Source organism: Grammomys surdaster, unplaced genomic scaffold (genome assembly GCF_004785775.1).
Source record: "Grammomys surdaster isolate TR1022 unplaced genomic scaffold, NIH_TR_1.0 125852, whole genome shotgun sequence".
NCBI lineage: Eukaryota > Metazoa > Chordata > Mammalia > Rodentia > Muridae > Grammomys > Grammomys surdaster.
This window is the reverse complement of record NW_021620678.1, coordinates 915,869-940,530: the sequence shown is the minus strand read 5'-3', so window position 1 is coordinate 940,530 and position 24,662 is coordinate 915,869. Positions and strand designations below refer to the sequence as shown.

The 24,662-nt window shown below is 47.4% G+C and overlaps 2 protein-coding genes across 2 annotated transcripts in view; both read left to right on the top strand.

The window, feature by feature from the left end:
* The window catches only part of Fam227a (family with sequence similarity 227 member A), a 38,295-nt gene that overhangs the window by 11,305 nt on the left and 2,328 nt on the right, over positions 1-24,662 (top strand). Inside the window, exons 8-15 of the mRNA XM_028789983.1 lie at positions 2,692-2,815; positions 4,093-4,200; positions 6,804-6,889; positions 12,176-12,272; positions 14,916-15,010; positions 17,197-17,354; positions 19,898-20,050; positions 23,911-24,051. Coding sequence (XP_028645816.1) covers positions 2,692-2,815; positions 4,093-4,200; positions 6,804-6,889; positions 12,176-12,272; positions 14,916-15,010; positions 17,197-17,354; positions 19,898-20,050; positions 23,911-24,051 — 962 coding nt within the window. The remainder of the gene's footprint in view (positions 1-2,691; positions 2,816-4,092; positions 4,201-6,803; positions 6,890-12,175; positions 12,273-14,915; positions 15,011-17,196; positions 17,355-19,897; positions 20,051-23,910; positions 24,052-24,662) is intronic.
* On the top strand, positions 9,285-9,621 carry LOC114640809 (60S ribosomal protein L37a-like; the record flags this gene model as incomplete). Its single annotated transcript, XM_028789844.1, has 1 exon — positions 9,285-9,621. A coding segment is annotated over exon 1 (312 nt), but the record flags the coding sequence as incomplete, so codon positions are not given.

Here is a 24,662-nt window from a genome sequence, read left to right as displayed (position 1 = left end):
GGGCATGAGATTTCACTTTTCTATTCCTTTTTTTTTTTTTTTAAAGAATTAAAACCTTAGCTGGGTGGTGCTGTTGCATGCCTTTAATCCCAGCATCTGGGCAGGCAGATTTCTCTGAGTTCTAGGGCAGCCTGGTCTACAGAGCAAGTTCCAGAACAGGCAGGGCTACACAAAGAAACCCTACCTCAAAACCTCTCCTCCCAACCAACCAAAATCAAAATCAAAATCAAAATCAATCAAAATCAAACCAAACCAACCCAACCCAACCCAACCCAACCAAAAAACTGTCGCCAAATCCCTTAACCTGGTAGTGGTGCCCCATGCTTTTAATCCCAGTACTTAGGTGGCAGAGGCAGGCAGATTTCTGAGTTCAAGGCCACCCTGGTCTACAGAGTGAGTTCTAGGACAGCCAGGGCTACACAGAGAAACCCTGTCTAGAAACAAAACAATAGCAGCACCAACAACAAAAGAATTAACCCCTTTCTATTTTATATATGTGGGTGTATTGCCTGTGTAGATGGGTGTGCCACATGCACATAGCACCAGCAAAGGGTAAAAGAAGACATTGGAATCCCTGGACCTGGACTTACAGCCAGCTATGAGCTGCCATGTGGGTGTTGGGAATCGAACCTGGGTCTTTTGGAATAATAGTCAGTGCTTTTAACTGCTGAGCCATCCTTCCTTCTAGCTCCTCTGCTATTCTAGTTCATGTTTCTGTTGTATGTGAATAAGCTTGTAATGTTAAAACTAGAAGTGTAAACACACATATATGTTTTGTGTATATCTGAACTAAAGAGTATTGAGGGGAAGAAAATATGTCAATAGTTAGATAATTTTTTTGGTGAGGAAGGACAATGTAAATATGATCCAGGGGAAGTAGCCACCAAGCAAATGACTGATAGGTTGAACTGTATCTACACTGTGTGTGTGTGTGTGTGTGTATGTATGTATGTATGTATGTATGTGTGTATATGTATTTGTGTGTGTGTGTATAATTTTTTTCTGAAACAAGGTCTCACTCTAGCCAAGTCTAGCTTCAAACTGATGTGTGGTGTCAACTAGCCTCAAATTCTCCATCCCCCTGCTTCAGAATCTCCAAGAGAGGATTACAAGCCCATGTCACTACACCTAGCCATTAATTATAGAGGTTTTTTTCGAACTACTACACACAAAATTAAGATGTAAATAACAAATTATAGGAAAATAATGATGGCAATTATTTTTATTTTTTAATTTTTAAAAATTTTTTGACAATTTTTTTAGATTCATTTTTTTAATGTGTATGAGTGTTTTGCCTACATGTCTGTGTACCACATGTATACCTGGTGCTTCCAGAGGTCAGAAGAGGGCACGGGATCCCTGGATCCAGGTGCAGATGGCTGCGAGTTGCCTTGTGGGCTCTAGGAGTGGAACCTGGGTCTTCTGCAAGAGCAGCTAATGCTCTCAGTCACTAGCCCAGCTCTTTAGCTCCTGGTGACGTGCATGTTACACAGCACAGGGAACTCTTACAAATCAGTAAGAAAAATTAGAGATCTTGGGACTGGAGAGATGGCTCAGCCCTTAACCGCATTTGTTGCTCGTGCACAACACATGGGTTTGGTTCCCAGTACCCACAGGGTAGCTCACAGCCATCTGTAACTGCAGTTCTGGGGTCATCCTGTATTCTTTCCTAAACACACTTGAGTATAAGACAAACTTTTAGAAAATTAGCTATCTCATAGCTTCAGGGATAAAGTACTTAATGAGAAATTCACCAAGGAAGAACCACGGTTAGGAGAAAAGTTTAGCCACATCCTCCAAAAATGGAAATGAAAGTAGTAATTGAACAGCCTTGGGGCGGGGATGTAGCTCAGAAATAGACTGCGTCTCAACATGCTCAGTCCTAGGCTCAGTCTCCAGCATCACACAAAGAGAAGGGGAGAGAAGAGAGCAGAGGAGAGGGGAAGAGGAGAGAAGAGGAGAGGAACCCTTTTAAGCCTGTATAGTGGTTCGCACCTGTAATTCCAGCATTCAGTAGGCTGAGAGATGATTTTTCTCTTTTTCTTCTTTTTTTAAATGATTTATTCATTTATGTATATGAGTACACTTGTCCCTACCTTAGACACACCAGAAGAGGGCACTGGATCCCATTACAGATGGTTGTGAGCTACCATGTGGTTGCTGAGAACTGAACTCAAGACCTCTGGAAGAGTAGCCAGTGCTCTTAACCCCTGAGTCGTGTCTCTATTCCAAGATGATTTTCATAAGTTCTTGAGCTGCATAGTGAGGCCTTGTCTTAAAACAAATCGAAACAAAGCTGATCCTGTTTTGAGGAGATGGTAGCTGGGAGGTGCGTGTGTATCTTTGTGGATGCATTTTCGGATCTTGCTATCTCCTTGGCTGTGCTCTAGGTAGAGTGAGGAAGCACTGAGCTGAGCGATAGACCACTGTAGAGGCATTCTGGGAGGGGTGCAGTGGGGGTAGGAGGCGGGGGGGGCAGGGGGGGAGAGGACAGTGGCGGCTGATGGCTGCACAGAGGGAGGTTCCTGAGGAGCATCCTCAGTGACACCCAAGAGTAGGAAGGCAGCCCAAGGCAGACAGGAAGGCAGCCTGGTGTTGGGAAGGAGTTTGGTCACAGATCTTGGCTCAGCCAGGGCTCCATTCTGGAGGCAGAGACACCGGGACTGACTCTGAGCTCTGCCCCCTTCCCAGAGGCTCTCTTCCCTTCTGAGCAAAGCCATCTACACCAGCTTCTGCTGCTGCTTCCCCCAGTCCTGGTTCAACACCCACGAATTCAAGTCAGTGATCTGTAACACCATGTACCTGTGGATTTCAGGTGAGAGCGGTGGGGATTCCTCCCAATGAGGGCAAGAAGTTGGAGCAAGAGGCTCCCCAGCACTCACTGTCCATTAAGGCGGCTTTTCCTGTGCTCTCCTTAACGGTAAAGTCTAAGCTTGGTGTCGAGTGCCTGCAACCCTCATGTTTGAGAGGTTGTGGCAGGGATCTTGTGAGCTCAAAGGCAGCCTGGACTTGTGACAGGACCCCACCTTAAAAAACAAAATGAGGGAGCTGGAAAGATGGCTCAGTGGTTAAGAGCAGTCAGTGCTCTTAGCTGCAAGGACTCCTGCAGAGCGCCTTTGTCTACCTGCCCAGGAGATGTAGCTACTAGTGTGTGAAGGTTCTGCCCAGGAGAAGCACCTCAGAGTCAGTGGCCAAGGTTTGCATTCAGGGTCATCATGGAGATAGCTCTGTGTTATCTGGGATCCTGTTCTGGAAGGCAGGTGTTCAGTTAAGCCACACTGTCTATACTTCCCACCCAGGAACGTTAGCTCATGTGTTAGATTATGTCAGTGTAGGGAACTATTTCCTGGCTGAGTTCCCAGACTCTAGCCAACAGCCAGCTTGCAGGCCTTTCTAAGGCCAACAGCCTTAGGCCTGCCATGTCAGCACCTCACTGTACACCCATCCGGCCTCTGAACATGGAGGGTCATGTTTTAGACCTAGGGTTGTTTCCCTCCAAAGCCAGCTCTTGGGTCAGTGTAGCAACTGGCCTCTCATTTCCCACCCTGTTCCTGCTGCTGCTTCTCCTCATCCCCTTTTTTTTCTCCCTTAGCCAATCACCTCCTGCCCATCCACATTGCCCAGTGGAGGCAGCAGCCCTGCGCAGTGGCGCGGCTTTCTCCAGTGACCCTTGCAAGCATCATTTCTGGTGCTAAACCTAGCATGGCACTGTGTTAAGGAGACTTTCACTGAGTTCTGATTTACTGCTGCCAGGAAGCCTTGGTGACACAGGGACATGACTGTCTCTGCCTCCACCCCTGGGCAGGTCAGCAAGAGCACGGGGAGGCAAGGAAACCAGGCAACCAGAGTGTCTCCATTAGCACTTGTCATAGAGTCACACAGTCAGGCAGCAGGAGATGGTGGGGCAGGTGGCATTGTCCCTGTTCTGCAGGTGAACAAACCCTCTAGAGAGGAAGTGGCAAGGCCTGGACAATGCTGGCAGCAGATCTCAGGTTCCCTGTAAGCAGCAGGAGGCTCAAGGTCTCTGCCTCCCTTTGTACTGCTCCGTTCCCATTGGTGGAAATACCTGTCAGCATTCTTGGCTTCTTTCAGGGACATATCCTTGCCCACAGAGCTATAACAATTGGGACTACTCAGAACTGGATCCAGAGAGGTTCCGGAGAGAAGAATTAATGTTACAGAGCAGTCGACTTCTAACGGGTAAGCTCCCAGCTGTGGTCCTGCCTCTTCTGCTCCCTAACACAACCCACGCACCATGTCACTGGGGCAGGGGTACCCGGGCATTGATGTCCCCACCAGACTATCTCTCAGACTTTCAAACTGGCCACCAAAGGAGTAGAAAAACATCAGTGCTTGTGGATTGCATATGGAGTAAAATTCTACATTTGGTGGAAAGGCTGGGGACATCCAGCTCTGGTAAAGGGATTGCCTAGCATGTATAAGACCATGTGTTCCACCCCCAGAGCTATAAACAAACACGATAAGTCCACCCTCTCGTCCACTCTCCTATACTGTATCAGGTGTGTGTATTTTATTATCATCCATGAGGTCTCTGTTCTACACTCTACTCAGTCCATATGTTCTAGTATGGTTGGAGGCCTGTGTTTTCTATAATCTATCTAGACTATATGTTGTACTATAGAATATAGAAAATCAATTAATATGAGCTTAGGCGGTTAGTGGTGCCTGGGACCTGCTGGAACCTCTGGGCACTGTTTCATACTCAGGACAATCAGCGGAAGGAGCCCTACATGCATGTCACACATGTGGACATGGATAGTCTGAGGAGTAGCTTGCACAGTACCGACCTTTTCATTTCTCTCAACGTGTCATGTCATAGTCATGTCTTGGTGGCACACACCTCTAATCTCAGCACTTGGGAGGCTTGGGGAGGAGGCTTTCTTCACATTTGAAGCCAGCTTGGTCTACTATAGAACAGGAAATCCTACTGCCCACATGTCAGCCACACTGTGAGTGCTGTGGTTACCACAGTTCATTAGCATTGATATTTCACTTTGGTGGCCAGACTGAGTCTATGACAGGTCCTGTCATGTCAAGAGCTCCGTGAGGCAGACCCTGTACTGAGAGTGTCACTGGGCACGTAAGCCCTGCCTCTCCTTCCTACCCAAGGGCAATGGAGGCGCTTCAGCCACAGCATGTGGATGGCTCTGGCCTTGGTTGGAGGCAGGGTGCAGAGACCACAGAGAGCAGTACCAGGATGGCCCCCGACACTGACAGTGCCGAGTGCCCACACCGATGACATTAACTGTTTCAAGCAGGTGAAGGGAGGGCCAGTGACGGAGAAGCTGTGGAGCTTAAGTCGGCCAGACCCAGCAGCTGCCCAAGGCCCACACCACCTGCAGCCACAGTGAAGCTCAAGTCCTTGGCGGGGGGGCTCCAAGGAGAAGCCTGGCTGTACCCTTTTATCCAGAGCTGGCTGCAGTGTCTGGAAATTGTAACAGCCACCCCTTTGTCAGGGCCAGACCCCACCAGCTGTCACTGTTCAAAGCAAACAGATGTGTGTTCCTTAGTCAGCAGATATACTCAGGGATTTTTTTTTTTAAGTGAGGAGAAAAAAAGAAAAAAAGAAAAAAAAGAAAGAAGACAGTCCTTAAATTGTCTTTATTCCTGCCTCAAGGGTTAGCTATATTCTGGGTTGTTTGTTTTGTTTTGTTTTGTTTTTTGTTTTTGTTTTTTGGATGAGTTAAAAGTTACCAGCTTATCATATGACAGTTTTTCTTTTTTCTTTTTCTTTTCTTTTTTTTTTTTGGTGGTTTCAGGGCTCAAACCCAGAGGCTTAGCCATGCTAATTCTGAGCTCTAACACTATAACACTCCAGCCCTAGACTTTTTTTTTAATGTTTGTTTTAATTATTTTTTATTAACTTTTTTTAGATCTAGTTTATGCATATGAGTGTTTTGCCTGCATTCATGTCTCTGTGCTGTGTGTGTGCTTGGTGCCCACAGAGTTCGGGAAAGGGTGTTGGATTCCCCAGGAACTGGGAGTTACAGATGATTGTGAGCCCTCCTGTGGGTGCTGAGACTGGAACCCAGGTCCTCTGCAAGAGGAGAATGATCTTTAACCACTGAGCCATCTCTCTCGCCCTGGATTTCCTTTTGCAAATGTTGTATCCAGCCAGACCTTCTGGCACATACTTCCAATCCCAGCACTTGGGAAGCTGAGGCAAGAGGATTGTAAACTAGAGGCCAACCTCGTCTATCCAGAAAGTTAAAGGCCAACCTGGCCTAGACATTAAGACTCTGTTTCAAAAACAAACAAAAATAAATAAATTTAGGAGGAGTCAGGAGACTTGGCATGGTGGCGCACGCCTTTAATCCCAGCACTTTGGAGGCAGAGGCAGGTGGATCTTTGTGAGTTTGAGGCCAGCCTGGCCTATAACCAGAGTTATATAGTAGAGATACTGTCTCAAAAACAAACAAACAAAAAAGTCAGACAAGTCAGGAATTCATGGAGAAACCCTGACTAAAAAGCAAAAAGACAAACAAACAAACATTTTATCTGGTACTTACTCGACTGTTTTTAGGATTCCAAGTGGCTAGTTTTCTGTGAAGCCACTGTGATATGCTTTCAGTCTCCTGTACACTGTGCACCACACATGTGGCCTCGTAGACACTATTCTCTGTCTAGCTCATCTGCTCTGCCTTGTTGAGCAGAGGCCTGTGCTTGCCTGGGGCCAGGTCTGGTTCTGTTTTCCTCTTGTCAGTGCTTCTAGGATTGTCTCAACCCTGCATAATCCAACATGCAGAGGTCAGACCCCACAAAGCAGCTTTTCTCTCTCCTAGCAAAAGAGTTCAACTTCATCTCTTATAAGAAATCCTCCACCCAGAATATAGAACAGAAGAAGAAGAAGAAGTTCCGTAACCTTATGGTAAGTGAAGAGCACAGACATGGACCCCAGAGCCCCAAAGCTGCTACAACCCTGGGTTTCCTGGAGCATCTGTGTAGTCTTCTGTGGCAGGCATGTCCCTGTACCTCTGTCCAGTTCTATCCCATTTCCTCAGAGCGGGGCCTGATAGGGCCCAGACTATCGACATAAGAGAGGAGTGTGGGTGATAACCACAGGATGTAAGAAAGGAGCTAGCTCCAGCCTCTGAGTCCAGGCTGAGCCCCAGATATGCAGGCTCACAGCTCTAGATGTGTACCTGGCTTTCAGTCTTTCTATATCTGTCTCTCTCTCCCCACTCCTCTTCTTCCCTCCTATCTCCCCCCCATTCTCTCCTGAGAGTGGAATCAGACCCTGCTAGGCAAGCCTGCCACGACTGCACTACAGTTGCTTCACTGTCATGCTCAGAGCTGCTTTTCTTGGCCTGGTCTAGAGGATGCTCCTTATGAAGCAGGCACAGTCAGTCCCCTTTCTTTCTGAGCATTCGTGTGGTCCAGTCATCACTCTGGCCATGGCCATGTCCACACTAATCTCGAAGCCCTAGGTCAACACACCTGTTCTGATGCCTGAGTGCGCATATCCAACACTGCATGAAACCTGGTGCTGTGTTAGATGGCGCAATCCCTGGCTGTGAGCAGGGGCCATGTGTTTACTCTGATATACTCAGCACAGAGACTTAGTAGTCCACCCTCATGCCCTGTGTGCCTCTTGTGACAGTCTGTCACTCTCACTGAGGGATTCTTTGTTGGTTGAAAAGAGGTTTCCATCCCTCTGCTAGGATGGAAACTCCACGAGGGAGGGTCTGTCTCCTGTCACGTGTCTTCAAATGTAGGCATGCCACCAAGAGGGCTCTTTGTAGGATATCAGGCCTTCATGATGTAAGCTCTGGGCCCTGTTTAGCATAGGATGGAGCCCTATAAATATTACTCTTGCCCCAGGCACAGACAGATCCAGACAGAACAGGCATTGCTGAGGGACAACTGTCCTTCAGATCAGCGTCAAAATATTATTCACTGTTTAGGCACTGCCAGTCACAGTGCCCAAAACAAATAGGTTTCTGTGTACTGGAACACAGAAAGCCTTCTGACATTTATTGCAAGAACCCAGCTGAGAGATCCCATCTTCTGTCCTAGAAATAGAAACAATCAAAAGCTGGAACCTTGGAAGCAGCTGAAATGTGAATGGCGAGCCAGGACAGAGGCAGTGTTGGCTCTGCTGCAGGTAGAGCCTCTTGCCATGAACAGACAGTTCTCCATCTGCTCAGCAGATGCAGCTGGCTGCAGTCTTGCTGTCTTGTATTTCAGTGGCTGCAGACTATCTGAGAGTTCAGAATTCAGGACACCAGGCAGAGATTTCTCTAAGATCAACCTGCCATCTGCCTTTGGCTTGCTCACGCACTGAGGACTCATAATAGATCCAGCTTCTCTTGTGGCTCACCTATAAACCAGAGCTCCTCCCAGAAGCCTGTCAAAGAGTCAGTCAAGTCTTCCATCCCTTTAATGTCCCTGGGAGACAGCTTCTAAAAAGAGGAATTGCAGTTGGAAGATGGCTCTATTTACAAAGTGCTTGGTGTGTAGGCATGAGTACCCGAGTTCAATCCCCAGGACCCATGTGAGAGAGGATGAATGTGATGGTATGTTGCCTGTCCTCTCAGTGTTGGGGAGGCAGAGGCAGGCAGCTCCCTGACCAGGGGGTACTGGCCAGCTAGATGTGTCTTAATTATTGAGTTCCAGGCTTCTGAAAGGTCCTGTCTCCTGGCTGTCCTCCAGGAAGCAGCTTTACCTGTCAGCACTCCTCCTGGACACCAGGCTCAGGTATGGTGCATAGGAAAGGTTGAAGAGAGGAGAGCAATGTCAGTCTTTTACCCTCGATGTGGAGAGGAATTACATGCCTGTCACAAATGGCACTCTCAGAAGGTGTCATGTGAGCTGAGAACCAAAAAAGCTGTTTTAGGGCTTTATCGCTGTGAAGAGACATTGAGACCATGGCAACTCTTATAAAGGACAACATTTAATTGGGGCTGGCTTACAGTTTCAGAGGGTTAGTCCATTATTGTCATGGTGGGAAGCATGGCAGCATCCAGGCTGGCATGGTGCTGGAGACAGAGCTGGGAGTTCTACATCTTGTCTGTCACACTGGGTGTACCTTGAGCAATAGGAGACCTGTAAGCCTGCCCCCACAAGGACACACTTTCTTTAACAAGGCCACACCTCCTAATAGTGCTACTCCCTATGGGCCAAGCATTCAGACTCGTGAGTCTATGGGGGCCATACTTATCCAGACCAGCACAAGAGCCATTGGGAGAATGTGAGAGCCTTTTAGGAAGCAGGAACAGCATGTGCAAAGACCCTGAGACTAAAGAAAGGAAGGAGATCTCTTCAGGCTTGGGCTTTGGTTCCGGCGACATGGCTAAACGCACCAAGAAGGTTGGGATCTTTGGGAAATACAGGACCCGCTATGGGGCCTCCCTCTGGAAAATGGTGAAGAAAATTGAAATCAGCCAGCACACCAAGTACACTTGCTCCTTCTGTGGCAAGACGAAGATGAAGAGACAAGCCGTTGGCATCTGGCACTGTGGCTCCTGCATGAAAACAGTGGCCGGTGGGGCCTGGACCTACAACACCACCTCTGCAGTCACAGCGAAGTCTGCCATCAGAAGACTGAAGGAACTGAAAGACCAGGAGAAGCCCTACCGCCTGAGACTCGCCTGCCCTGCAATAAATTACAGAACAAAAAATTACAGAACAAAAAAAAAGAAAGAAAGAAAGGAAGGAAGGGGAAAAGGAAGGAGGGAGGGAGAGAGGGAGGGAGGGAAAGTCGAGGATGAAAGAAGGAGATAGAGTTATTCGGAACAGGGAGGAGGTGCATGTTATAGAACTTCCTAAGTAAGGGGAGTCGAAGCGGGAGCCGAGGCCGAGGATTTGGACTGGCCGGTTCTCTGAAGTGTGAGGCTGTACCAGATTTCCATATCCATTCATGTATCATTGGACAGCCAAGCCATGTCCCTTCCCCGGCTATAGTGTCTAGAGTGGCATTTAACATATTTGTGTGGTAGGTGTACATTTGTCTGGGCATCTGCCCAGAAGTGGCAGTCATATGGTAGTTTTTTTTTTAACTTTTTAAGAAACCTCTAGACTGATTTTCCTTAAGTCTGGTTAATTTGTAAACACACCCCCACCTCCCCATCAGCAGTAATTCAGGACCCCTTTTCCCCAAATCCTCTCCGTCATTTGCTGTCACACTTGGGACGTTTTCTTTTTGTTGTTGTTGTACAAGTACGTGACCACACTGAAGATATTTCCTTGGCCCTTCTACATGTCTGCATAGATGTGTGATGATGGCTGGTCAAGCCAATGAGATACCACGTGACAACGTATGGGTCCCTCTTTCATTTAATAGCCCTTCGAGGATCCTTCCCTGTAACGTGAATTATATAATCTAGCTAGTCTGTATAAAAGACACAATCCAGGGCTGGAGAGATGACTCAGTGGTTAAGAGCGCTGACTGCAGTTCCAGAGGTCCTGAGTTCAAATCCCAGCAACCACATGGTGGCTCATAATCATCTCTAATGAGATCTGATGCTCTCTTCTGGTGTCTGAAGACAGCTACAGTGTATTCATATATAATAAATAAATAAATCTTAAAAAAAAAAGACACAATCCGCCGGGCAGTGGTGGCACATGCCTTTAATCCCAGCACTTGGGAGGCAGAGGCAGGCGGATTTCTGAGTTCAAGGCCAGCCTGGTGGGGCTGGAGAGATGGCTCAGTGGTTAAGTGCACTGGCTGCTCTTCCAGAGGTCCTGAGTTCAATTCCCAGCAACCACATGGTGGCTCACAACCATCTGTAATGGGATCTGATGCCCTCTTCTGGTATGTTTGAGGACAGCTACAGTGTACTCATATACATAAAATAAATAAATAATTCTTTAAAAAAAAAAAAAAAAGGCCAGCCTGGTCTACAGAATGAGTTCCAGGACAGCCCAGGCTATACAGAGAAACCCTGTCTTGAAAAAACCAAAAATAAAAAATAAAATAAATAAATAAATAAATAAATAAATAAAAGACACAATCCAGGTATTTTATTTACAAGCTGCAAGCCTCAATTGGGCAGATTTTGAGCTATTCCAACTTAAATCTTAGCTGTATGTCTCTTGTTAGTTGCTGTTTCTCTTGGCCATGTCCTCATGGTCCATCTCCTCTGATTGCAGCTTCTTCTCTCTAGTCTCCTTTCTCTTATCTCTACCTGTGAATTCTAGCCAGGTGACTGAAAACTCCGCTACCTCTATCTCCTGTCCAATCACAGGCTTTAGTCTTTTATTGACCAGTTAACTTGTAGAACAAGGTTACACAGCATCAGTTGGTGTATGCGAGGATCTCCTCATGGGGGAGGGAGCAGCCAGGTTTTGGGGCCAGTATTAGCATCTGCATACACGCCGGGCAGTGGTGGCGCACGCCTTTAATCCCAGCACTTGGGAGGCAGAGGCAGGAGGATTTCTGAGTTCGAGGCCAGCCTGGTCTACAGAGTGAGTTCCAGGACAGCCCGGGCTACACAGAGAAACCCTGTCTCAAAAAACCAAAAAAAAAAACCAAAAAAAAAAAAAAAAAGCATCTGCATACACAGCAGCACCAGACCAACCCCAAGACTTCCCAGTCTTCTTTCCTAACCGGCTTCCTGGAGAGTGAATGTGGTGCCTGGAGCTCTGGGCTGCTATCTAGCTCCCTGAGCACAATGCCTTTAAAGTGAAACCAGAAGATGGGAGAAGTCAATGGTCCCGAGCCATAGCGTAGCAGAAACATCACATAAGCCAAGGGTTGCCTGCCTCCTGACACTTCTGTGGGAGAGCAGGTTTTACATAGTTTGAGCCACTGTTAATGTCCTGCTAATCTGTGGGTGCTTCAAGGCAGGGGCTAGGTTTCAGTGATTGCCCAGCACCAGATAGCACAGTAATTGCTCAAAGAAATGTTAATGAAGGCCATGCACTGCGGAACTGATTAGAAATGACTGTAGTGGGCTTAGAGCCCTGTTGGGAGCCGCCTGTGCATTGCAAATGGAAGTTTCCTTCTCTTCAAGGAACCCCAGGGAGCAAAGCTCTTCAATCCCTAGCAGCTGAGTGACTCCACATCACCCCATCTTTCTGCTATGGTCTTGAAGCTGTTGGGGTGGGCCAGAAGGCTTGTCTCAGGCCTTCTTTTACTGAGAGGATATGGATATGGATAAGGTGCGAGATTTCTCTCAGATCACTTTTGCTAACTTTATTCTTTTTTTTAAAGGTTCTTCTGAAGGCTTCTCAATCACGTATAATAAATGAAAAAGACTCTTCAAGTAAGAAAACCACAGAGGAAAGATGGAGGTGTAGCACCGGAAAAGGTAAGCAGGCTGCTGTGGAGGACAAGGCTGGCTTTCCTCTCAAGCCCCAAAGCCTCGCTGCTTGGATACATCTGAACATAATTCGCTTTGCCCTTGGATTTGACCTGGGCCTTGGCAACAAGCACTAGCTGGGAACGGAGGGCATGTTGTTGTTTCTGTCAGATAAGCACCTAAATGTGCAAGACATTCCCATGACAAAGAACCGTCTGTGCAAGTGTCAAGAGTGTCAGGGCTCCTCACCCTGCTCATCATGTTATTGTCACAGGATGCAGTCCCACGGTGTCATCCTTAGCAGCCTGAGGAGTTCCCCTGGGTTTTGGGGGACTCCTGAGTTTACTCAGTCCAAACTAATATTCATGGCTTGAATGCTGAAGAGAATTCTAGAACCTATCAGTAACCAAAGAAGCAAAGCAGAGATGGCAATTTTTATTAAAATCATACACACATATGACTGATTATTTTATCTGTATTGGTATGTGTGTGTGCGTGTGCACATATGTGTATATGCCCTCAGAGACCCAGAAGAGAGCATCAGCTCTCCTGAAGCTGGGGGCCCAGGTAGTGTGAGCCACTGTAGAAGGGTGCTAGGAGCCAAACTCTTGTCTTGTGGAAGAGCTGCAACCACTCCTAACCATCCAGTGATCTCTCCAGCCACTAAAGATATTTTAACATAGGCTTAAGCACAAGGATCAGGAGAAAAGAGGGACTCAGAAGAAAGTGAAGTGTGCCAGGGCACACGCGTCTGGGCTTTTCAGAGATCTGATACTTACAGGGTTTTCCTGACAGTCATATATAAGATCTTTAGCGGGGTTTAAAGTTACAGGAGTACAGCTGGTAACATGGAAGTCCAACCCACGGGGAATAAACAGTTCAGAATTTTATTTTAATTCTTTCCTATGTAGAGTAGGCTGGCCCGCAGACTTGTGGAGTCCAGCTTATTCTGCCTCCCAAGTGATGGGATCAAAGTCACGTGCTACCCTTGGTAAGAATCCGTTCATTGTAAATCAAGTCAAGTTTAGCCAAGATTCCATGCTACATCCAGAGAAGGGACTGAGGCTCTGTCCAGGGTCATACACATTCAGGCCTTCACTGCTATTTTAACATGAAGTACCTGCATATGAGGGGTATTAGCGATTATCCACCTTTCCAGCAGATGTGGTTAATTGTGCTGGCTCTCTTGCGTCTTTGGTTGGCGAGATGTCAGTCAGCCTCGGGGTAATTGGGTTCTCCCTCCCCCTCGGGGTAATTGGGTTCTCTCCCTGTTCACACCGTCATTATTTCCTGTCTTTCTGTCCCGTTTCACATTTACAGCTTTGGACACTTTTTTTTTAAGATTTACTTATTGTTTCATGTCTGTGGGTATTTTGCTCACATGTGTGCATGTGTACCATGTGCATGCCTAGTACCCAGAGACGCCAGAAATGGGTATTGGATCCCTGGAACTAGAATTACAGACAGCTGTAAACTACCCTGTGTGTTCTCGGAACCAAATCCAGGTCCACTACGAAGGCAGGAAGCTTAACTGTTGAGTCATCTCTGCAGCCCTGGTTCTCTTTTGATATTTATTCAGTGTTATGTGTATATGTGTATATCGTATGATCCAGGTTTTGAATGAACATGGAGGCCGGAAGAGGGCACCAGATCCCCGGGAGCTGGAGATAAAGGCCATTGTGAACTTCCTGATGTGGATGCTGGGAACTGAACCTGGGAACCACCTGTCCAGCATAAGACACTTTCCTTCTCTCCCACTGCTGGGGCTGAACTCATGATCTTGTGCATGTTAGTCCAGCTCTCTATCCCCGCAGCATCCCAGCCCTAGACTGCTGGCATGGTTTCTCTTGGTGTGTGGCTGATTTGTAATGTGCCTTCCAGGGCTACCATGGACAGCTCTGCAGCCATTCTAATGATCTGGTTTTGGATGACCTGTTGATACTTTTTTGCTTGTCTTCAGGCCATTCTCTGCTAACCTCCTACAGGAAAGCTATTGTTGTGTGTAGAAGCTGCACTGATGGTTTTTGTTTGTTTGTTTGTTTGCTTGTCTTGTAGCCACCACAGCACCCAGTCTGTTGCTGCTGACATCTTAAAACCTTTGGGTCTTTCCTTACAATGACATGCTGATTCCTGTAGATACTTTATTCATGGTAACTGAGTTACTGTGACAGTATTTATGTGTCCTTTGTTTGTTTGTTTGTTTGTTTGTTTTTGAGACAGGGTTTCTCTGTGTAGCCCTGGCTGTCCTGAAACTTACTCTGTAGACCAGGCTGGTCTCAAACTCAGAAATCTGCCTGCCTCTGCCTCCCAAGTGCTGGGATTAAAGGCATGCACCACCACTGCCTGGCCCTTTTTTTCCTCAGTAAACTAGAAGGTCCTTGAAGATAATCTATGTCTAGCATCCAGCATGAACCTGGTACAGAATCGATAGTCAGTGATTTATTTGTGGCATGGAACCAGGGATGGACATAGCCTATAGCTGTGTGTGGGCTAAGATGCAAGTGGAGTCATCTGGCTCCCCGTAGCTCCAGAGGACTGGCATCTTGCACAGATTCCATTTTCACTCTAGCAGGAAGCTGAGACCCACCGTGAACTCTGTCTTTTCTGTGGGGAAATAATCATATTCACCTTCTTGTTGTATCACATTGACAGATCACACTACACCTACTCTGTTCTCCAGGAAAGCCACACAGCAAGTCAAGCGGATAACACATGTCAGAACATACATTAATACATATTTAAAAAAGGTGAGCACATAATTGGAAAATTAAGATCTATTTTATTGTTTCTCATTGTATGTGTTTGTGTGTGTGTGTGTGCATATGAGTGGTGTGTTCTTGTATGTGCATGTGAGTGCAGGTGCTCTCAGAGGCCAGAAGAGGTGTCTGACCCCCTGGAGCTGGAGTTACAGGCCATTGTGAATCACCTGACATAGCTATTGGGAACCAAACTTGGATCCTCTGGAAGAGCAGCGAACACTCTTGACTGTTTAGTATCTCTGACTTAGGAGCAGAGCTGATTTAAAAGAGACATGGTTAAAACATCTTCATCTTATGCAGGTGTCAGGTAAGAGCTGGGGTGTTTCCAATACAGACCAAGTGATACTGTCAGCTCCTGAGGATGATTTCTAGGTCAAGAAGACACCCACCAGCCAGGCCGTGGTGGAGTGTACCTTTAATCTCAGAACCAAGAGGTAAAAAGCAGGAGGATTTCTGAATTTGAGGCCAGCTTGATCTACAGATCAAGTTCCAGGACAGCCAGGATTATACAGAGAAACCATGTCTTTAAAAAAAGAAAGAAAGAAGACATCTACTGTTTGAGTGTTTTGTCTGTATGTAAACTCCCTGCAGGGGCCAGGCGTGGTAGTTCACACCCGTCATCCCAGAATTTAGGAGGCTGCCTTGAGAGATTGCTAAGCATTCTAGGTCGGCTTGAGCTACATACTGAGTTCTAGGCTATCATTGGCTGCAAAGTCAGACCTTGTCTGAAGGCCTAAATATATTTTTTTTCTCCTTTAAACTCAGACACAGTGGTTCTCAACCTGTGGGTCTTGACCTCTTTGGGGGAGTGTCAAACGACCCATTCACAGGAGTTGTATCTCAAATATATCCTGTATCCAGATATTTACGTTATGACTCATGACAGTAGTCAGATTACAGTTATGAAGTAGCAACAAAATAACTTTATGGTTTGAGGGCCACCACATGAGTACCTGTATTAAGGGGTTGCAGCATTAGGAAGGTGGAGAACCGGCTCAGCATCTTTGATCCCTGATACTAACAGCTGCCAGATCTGCTCTATGGACAGAAGGGAAAGGGTGGGATAAGCATGGGCTGATCTGTGATTTATCTGGGTGGGAGGAGTTAGACTGGAGAGTGACAGATTTGAACCATGGATGACAAAGGGCACAGCCGAGAACCCTGGAGGAGCAGCAGGAGGAAGTGCTGAGACGGACTGGCTTAGCTCCAAGGTCTTGGTGGGTAGTCATGGCCAAAGAGGCATGTGATTGGGGCCATCACTGTAAGAAATAAAGCATCACCAGACCAGGATGTGGTATGGTGGAGTGCTTGACTACTCTGGTAAGGGTTGGGTCACCAAAAAAAAGCAAGAATTGGTAGAATCTGCTTCCACCAATCCTCCTGCCTTAGCCTCTCCAAATGCTGGCACTGTGCACCGCCAGCACACGTGATACTATCTGAAACCACCTACTTAGAAAGAGAATCTTTGCTCATGTTGAAAATTCAAAGTGTACATAGAAGAAAAACTTAGAGATTTTGTCAGAGCTTCACACTCTTAGATTGTTCCCCTGGAAAACAGTATAGTTAGAGCTCACTTGTCCTTATGACTATACTGCATATCAGACAGTTGTTTTTCTTTCCATCATGATGTAGGAAACAGCTGTTTGTTACTGCAGTAGAGTACACATAAAACCTTTCCTTTGTTTTGCCCGTTCCGAGGAGGCATCGGACCTGGAATTACTGTGGAGTTACTGGGTCAGAGGTGTGGGTGCTATAAAGATGGTTATCAGTTACCTTTTCTATTGCTGTGATAAGTCAGCCAGAGAAGAACATAAGGGAGGAAGGGTTTGTTTTGGCTCATTGTACGGACCATGAAGGAGGGGGAGTGAAGGCAGGAGGAGCTTGAGGCAGGTAGTCATATCTCACTCAGGAGGCCGAGTGCCATGTGTTCTGAGCTCACTTTCTCCAAGGTATACACATCAGGATCCCTACTCAGTAATAGCCCCACCCACAGTTAGATGGATCATTTTCTTTAATCAGTCAAGATAATCCCTCACAGATATGCCCAGAAATGAAATGTTCCCTCATGTTTGTGTTTGGAGACTTGTCTCCTGAGTGAGTCTAATTCCTGACAAGTAGAGATTCACCATCACATAAGACAATATCCTTTCTTTTTCTCTTTTTCCCCCTCTCAGTCCCACCCTGCCTGCAAAATCCCTGAGCTGACTTCAAACCAGTTCAACCTTTATGGAAAAAGCCCGCTAATGGTGTATTTCTTCCTCAACTACTCCCAGTTTCAGCTACCTGGTCTGGACCTGCTGGTCAGCAGGAGGGAAAAGACTGAAGTCATTCCATATCCTTGTCAAATGCTACCTCTTTGCAGAAGCAAGGCTTAAGAAGAACCATCCAGATTTCAGTGCATAGTCTAGCACACAGTGTGTGCTTAGTAGGAACAGCCATGGTATATACCTCACAGATAGAGGATTGTGCTTGTGCTCGGGTGAGCCTCACATCCAGGCATTATGTACTGGCCAGAAGACCCTGAACATGTCCCCATGGACAGAGTCACCTCTTTCTCATTGTCTAGCATGAACGTGGGTATCACATCCTCCCTGATGCTCACTGGTCCAAGAGAGTGCAACCATCAATTTTGGTGTCCATGAGTGAGTTTCATCTAACCTCCTCTGCACACATTCCTCCCCAAGTGCATTTGGAGTTGGTATGAAGCTCAGCTCTTGGGAAATGGGTACAGCATGAATTGGTTTGCAGCATGTGTTGGTATGCTGAACTTTAGCAGCATGCCTTGGAGTCAGAACATGGGTTCTACTGGGAGTCAGTTTTCCCTGTCCAAATAGCTCAGACTCTGAAACCAATGCTAACTACTGGCCAGATTTTGCAAGGGTTTGAGTGTTTTTTTCTGTGGGCAAGTTTTATTTCATCTGTAAAATCAGAATAAGAGTTTCCCTATTGGGGATGCTTTTTGTTTGTTTGATTTCATTGTTGTTTGGACCTCTTTTTGTTGTTTGTTTGTCCCACTGTGTAGCCCTGGCTGGCCTGGAACTTACTATGTAGAGCAGACTGGTCTCAAGTTCACAGAGCTCCACCTGCCTCTGTATTCTGAGTGCCGTGGTTTAAGACTTGTACCACCAGGCCCAGCTTTAGGGGCCATTTTGCAGATTACCTCCCAAGGCCGGAGAGGTAAGGATGCTCAGGACATGCCTTTGCATGCTCATGGGCAGGAAGGGCACCAGGAGGCCTCTCTGTCTCCAGCCCCCAGAGCTTCGCATCACAGGTTTCTAAAAGCACACCACCTACCTCTCGGCAGCATGCTCCAAAATGTCCCGGCATCACCCTGTTCCTGAGGTCACTGGGCTCCAGAGATGGCCTCTGGCTGGGATGTGCCAAAGTAGCAGCTCTGCCCTCCAAGCTCCTAAAGCAGAGATGGTTCGACCAAGCTGGCCATGTGACTGAGTGCTCTATGAAGAACTGGCATTGTGCTTGTCACCGTCCTCTACACTAGCAGTTCTCAGCCTTCCTAATGCTGCAGCTCTTCAATACAGTTCCTCATGCTATGCGGACCCCAACCATACCATTTTTTCATTGCTATTTCATAACTGTCATTTTGCTACTGTTATGAATTATAATGGAAATGTGTTTTCCCATGGCCTTAAGCAGCCCCTGAGAAAGGGTCGTTTGATACCTCTCTAAAGGAGTCAAGGTTGAGTACCACTGCCCTAAAGGAAGGATTCTCTTCTTTTTGGGAGGTTCTTGAGATAGAGTCTCACAGTTTTAGCCGAGGCTGGCCTCAGACTCAAGGCCTTAGCATGTGAGTGCTGAGGTTACAGGTGTCAGCCACCAGACCTGGCTTTTAGCACCTTTCATAGATAGATAAATGGGGATAAAGAGGGTGACAGTGGCCATCCCACAGCTTGTCACAAATGCAGTTGAGATTCTAACCAAGGGTGGAGGTGGGGAGAGGATGGAGGTGTCCATTGGTTTGTCTGTTTGCCTTGCTGTTCTGAGACAGTGTCTTATCCGCTCTGGCTGCCCTGGAACTCCCTGTGTCCTTGTATTTGATCATCCTAACTCCATTTCCCAAATGCTAGGACTCCAGCTGTGCATCACCGCACCTCAAATGGACAACAGAGCCAAGTGCACCGAGTGCACCGAGTGCACCGAGTGCAGCTGTTTGTGCCTATAACACCAACACTCAGGAGGCTGAGGCAGGAAGCTCACAATGAACTCAGGACTATAAAGCCAGATCCTGTTTCAAAACAAAGAAGCCCAAATCCAGCTGAGCTTGACAGCCCAAGCCTTTAGTCCCAGTAGGTGTACCTCCCAGCAGGAGGCAGAAGCAGGTAGATCTCTGTGAGTTCAAGGCCAGCTAGAGTAAGACTGTCTCAAAAACCAAACCAGAAAACAAGAAATGATTTATCAGGTCGACAAGGAGAGGGATATCGGAGCTCCTTTGTCTTCATCATTGTGGTGACAGACTCCAAGCCCAGACTGTTAAGCTGGGCCCAGCACTAAGCTTGTGGGCTATGGCTGCAGTGATCTGGGGAACTCCTTGGGACCAACATGGCACTCCCTCCAGGGCACCATCTTTCTCCTTCAGACAGTCTAAGGAAGTGTTTTCTGTCTCAGTACCCTGGACAGAGCCAAAGGGAGCTTAATGACAAGGTGGACAGCCTGCCCAGCCACAGAGGGACACCCTTTCTCCTTTCCCGGCTGGCCATAGCCAGTCTGAGAAGACTGCTGCCTGTGTGGATTTTGGGTGCCTCCTCCGGAACACCAATCATTGCCCTTTGCATAGACTAGGCTCCCCTTGCCATCCCAGGGCCCAGCCACTACAGCATAGGGCAGCACAACGGACCTTTCCTTGACAGCAGAATGCACTGACTCTGCCATGACCTATGCTGACATCATCCAGCTAGTCACAAAGAACATGGAGATTCGAAGGAAAAAGCTCCGGCAGCTAGACCAGATGCACGAGAACGAGTGGAACTGTTTTAACAATTACCTCATGGAGCTGGAAGAAAACTTTGAGAGGTAAGAGGGCATGAGTGCAGAACCACGAGTGGACACCCATCCACTGCAGCCGCCAGCAAGATTTAATTGGAGTTGGGGGAGGAGAAGCTTTTCTATGGCTTGATTAGAAACAGCTCATTCACCAGGAGGTGGTGCATGCCTTTAATCCCTGAAACCAGGAAGCAGAGGCAAGTGGATCTCTGTGAATTTGAGGCCAGCATGGTCTACATAGCTACTTCCAGGATAGCCAGGGATATATAAAGAAGTCCTGTCTCTAAAAACCACCAGCCCACCACCACCACCATCAACAACAACAAAAGGAAGGAAGGAAAGAAGGGAGGAAGGGAGGCACTTCATTCACAGAGCTTAGATTCTTTCTTTAGACTGGTGTGTGTATGTGTTTTCCTACCGTGTTGTGACAGCTGACAGTTCTAATTCTAACACTCAGGAAGGCTGAGGCAGAATTACCTCAAGTTCTAGGCCACCCTGGAAAGTAAGAGCCTGTCTCCCCTACTCTACCTCCTGTGCTTTAATAAGAAAGAAAGAAAAAGGAAAGGAAGAAAGAAACAAAGAAAGAAAGAAAGAAAGAAAGAAAGAAAGAAAGAAAGGAAGGAAGGAAAGAAAGAAAAGAAAAGAAAAAGAAAGAAAGAAACAAAGAAAGAAACAAAGAAAGGAAAGGGGAAAAATAAAATAAACAACTCTTTTTAGAAGGCTGGCATCATGACATATGCCTGTAGTCCCCAGCACTCAGAAAACTGAGGCAGAAAGATCACAACTTAGGTTCTTGCCTGGGCTCAGGATCCAAGCTGAAGGTGTGTGTGTCTGTCGTGTGCACGCATGTGTCAGCCATGCTGTGTTTCCTCTGCTGAGCTTAGGCCAGCAAGCCCTGGAAACCCACCTGTCTCTGTTGCCTGGCTTCTTTTTTTTTCTTTTTTTCTTTTTTTTTTTTTTTTGTTGTTGTTGTTTTGTTTTTCGAGACAGGGTTTCTCTGTGTTGTCCTGGCTGTTCTTGAACTCACTCTGTAGACCAGGCTGGCCTCGAACTCAGAAATCTGCCTGCCTCTGCCTCCCAAGTGCTGGGATTAAAGGTGTGTGCCACCACTGATGCCTGGTTTATTATGTGGGTGCTGAAATCTGTTTTCTGGTCCGCAATGGCTGCCCAGCAAGTGCTTTTAACTACCAAGATGCCTCTCTGGCCCCTCCCTCCTCTCTAATATCTGGCACAGTTCCCTAATAAATCAGGAGTGAGCTCCAGGGACCTTCCAGTGTCCCTCCAGCAATGAGATTGCAGACAGATGCCACCCACCAAGCCTGCCTTTTAAACTGTGAACTGGGAATCTGTTCAGGCCCTAACGCTGTCATGCTTGGCACTTTGCACACTTCCCTAGATCTCTAAACAGTGAAGTGGAGCTCGCTTTGTTTTTTTTTTCAAGGATGGCCATCGCCAGAATGAAAGTGGCCATGTGGAAGATGATTCTGGTGGGGTAGGACTCTTTAGGGACATTACTACTTGTTTCTCTAATAGACCACAGGTCAGGAGCATTAGCTCTGACATTGGGCAGACTGAAGCTCTGTCTCTGTCTTACCCATGGCAGTGAGGCTCCACACTTAGGCTGTGAAGGATGTGGATGCCTCTTCCATGAACGTGACCAGTACTAGCACCTGCCTCTCAGAGTAGTTCTAGCCTAGTGCCTAGCTCAGAGCTGTTGGCTGGTGACAGGGACACATGGGGACACACATCAGGGCACTACAGGGCCCCAGCAACACAAGGCATTTCGGTCAGAAAGTTTGCGGCCAGAAAATAGAGAGTGACCAAGGCCGACTATCAGGCAGCTGCTGGTCTACCCAGTGTAGGGGAGAAGTCTATCTGCCCTTCCTGAGGGCTGCAACTGAGGAGATGCAGGACCTGGAGTCTCCTGGAGAATATGGTTTCCTGTGAGTCCAGAGCACAAGGCCTCCAGCATATCTGGGGCAGAGTACCTGAGATTCAGAGTGCTTTTGGAGAAGCTCCAGGAAATGTTCCAACATTTGATTCTGTGACATCTGTCTTAAAAGGAACAGGGGTGTATAGACTAGCACCTCTCCTCACTTCTTTTTTACATTCGTGTGTGTGCGTGTGTGTGCATGCGTGTGTGTGCGTGTGTGTATGCGTGTGTATGTGCGTGTCTGTGTGTATGTGTGTGTATGTGTGCATGCGTGTGTGTGCGTGTGTGCATGTGTGTGCATGCGCGTGTGTGTGTGTGCATGCGTGTGTGTGTGTATGCGTGTGTGTGTGCATGTGTGTGTATGCGTGTGTGTGTGCATGCGTGTGTGTATGCGTGTGTGTATGTGTGTGTGTGTATGTGTGTGTGTGTGTATGCGTGTGTGTGTGTGCATGTGTGTGTGTGTGTATGCGTGTGTGTGTATGCGTGTGTGTGTATGTGTGTGTGTGTATGCATGTGTGTGTGTGTGTGTGTATGTATAAGAGTGTGTATATGTATGTGTATACGTGTATGTGTGTGTATGTTGCCCGTGGTTAGCCCTGAACTTCAGGGCTCAAGTTATCCTCCTGCATCAGCATGCTGAATAGTTGAGAATATATTGTCAACCCAGCTTATGACATCATTTTCTTTATGTATATGAGTACACTGTAGCTGTCTTCAGACACACCAGAAGAGGGCATCAGATCCCATTACAGATGGTTGTGATCCACCATGTGGTTGCTGGGAATTGAACTCAGGACCTCTGGAAGAGCAGTCAGTGCTCTTAACCACTGAGCCATCTCTTTAGCCCTGACATAATTGTTATTATTATTATTATTATTATTATTACTTTGGTTTTTCGAGACAGGGTTTCTCTGTGTAGTCCTGGCTGTCCTGGAACTCACTCTGTAGACCAGGCTGGCCTCAAACTCAGAAATCCTCCTGCCTCTGCCTCCCAAGTGCTGGGATTAAAGGCGTGCGCCACCACTGCCCGGCCCAACATAATTTTTTTAAAAAGATTTCTTTTATGTGAGTGTCTTACTCACTTGTATGTGTGTGTACTACCTGATATGGAAGTCAAAAGAGGCTGCCGAATCTCCTGGAATTGGAATTACAGATGGTTGTGAGCTGCCATGTGGTTGCTGAGGACTGGGTGTGGGTTCTTTGCAAAAGCAGTAAGTGCTCTTAACTGCTAAGCCTTCGATCCAGCCCCTCACGACAACATATTAACTCACACAAACATATACTAATGGCTATTTCGCTGGCTTTGAATACTTAATAACCTGATTCATCATCAAGTAAATGTGTACTTGCATTTCAAAAGTCAACTGAGGGTTATCCAGTTGAGCAAAGCCACTGGGTACCCTGTGAGTGTGCATTACAGGAAGCCTCCAGTAGCAGCAGCTGCCAGCGGTTATTGAGCCTCTCCTGTGTATCCAGTAGTCTTAAACATCTGGCCTCCGCTAACTCACACCTCAGGACAAGCCACGTGAACACACTAGCATGGAGAGGCTAAGTAAGTTCACCGAGGTCACCCACCGAGGTCACCCACCGAGGTCACCCACTGCAGTAGAGCTCTGCTTGGAGTCATCTTCCCTCCAAGGGTTAACATCAGCCTTTTTGTTAAGATGGCAGGCTCCTCGTCCCTTCTGTAATTTCACTTCTGTTCATTCAAAAACCCCAGCAATCTGTATCTGGCATGGGGTCACTGCTGGGTGGTCAGCTGTTTCCGTCCCCTCTGCCCAGCAGGCTGGCAGGCTAATGCAGATATTTGTCTAAAAAGACACACTGAAAGACAGGTAAGACAGCCAGGGCTACACAGTGAGACCCTGTCTGGAGAGGAGTTTGGGGGAGAGTGAGAAAAGATCACATCGACTTTCTTGTCCTTTCCCATCTATATTTTGTCATTTTTATCCCCCAGGGAGTTGGCTATCATCAATAAGAAAGAACAAGAAAAGAGAAAGGCCAAGTACATGGTTGTCTCCTCCTCAACACTGTTTGATGACTTGCTTGGCAAGAAACCCAAGGGAAACACGCACAGAGAAACTGCCTTTCTTTCAAGGTTTGTTGTTCAAATAGAAGCCTTACAAAGTGTCCAGTGCTAGCCATGTAAGAATTCTTGCCCTGCGGGGAAGGGATGCGGTGCAGGTCTAGGCAGGGAGGCACCCTCGGAGCTCTCCCGGGTCTCTCATCTCAGAACAAGAGTTGGACCAGCAACACTTGGGTAGTGGTAGAGACAGTTCATTAAAGAAGAAAGAAGGTGTCTGAGAGTGGAGGGGGCCAGAGAGCTGGGCAGTACTGAGGTGCAGAAGCCTCAGACATGATTTGGGAACTGCCAACCCAAGGAGCTTGGGGCTTTCTCACACGTGCTCTCCTCATGCGCAGCCGTGGTCAGGAGGGTGGCCCAGTCTTTCTGCCAACAGGCTCCTCCCTCTGCTCATCCACCTGCTCCTCCCTCTGCTCATCCACCTGCTCCTCCCTCCGCTCATCTACCTGCTCCTCCCTCCGCTTATCCACCTGCTCCTCCCTCCGCTCATCCACCTGCTCCTCCCTCCACTCATCCACCTGCTCCTCCCTCCCCTCATCCACCTGCTCCTCCCTCCGCTCATCCACCTGCTCCTCCCTCCGCTCATCCACCTGCTCCTCCCTCCGCTCATCCACCTGCTCCTCCCT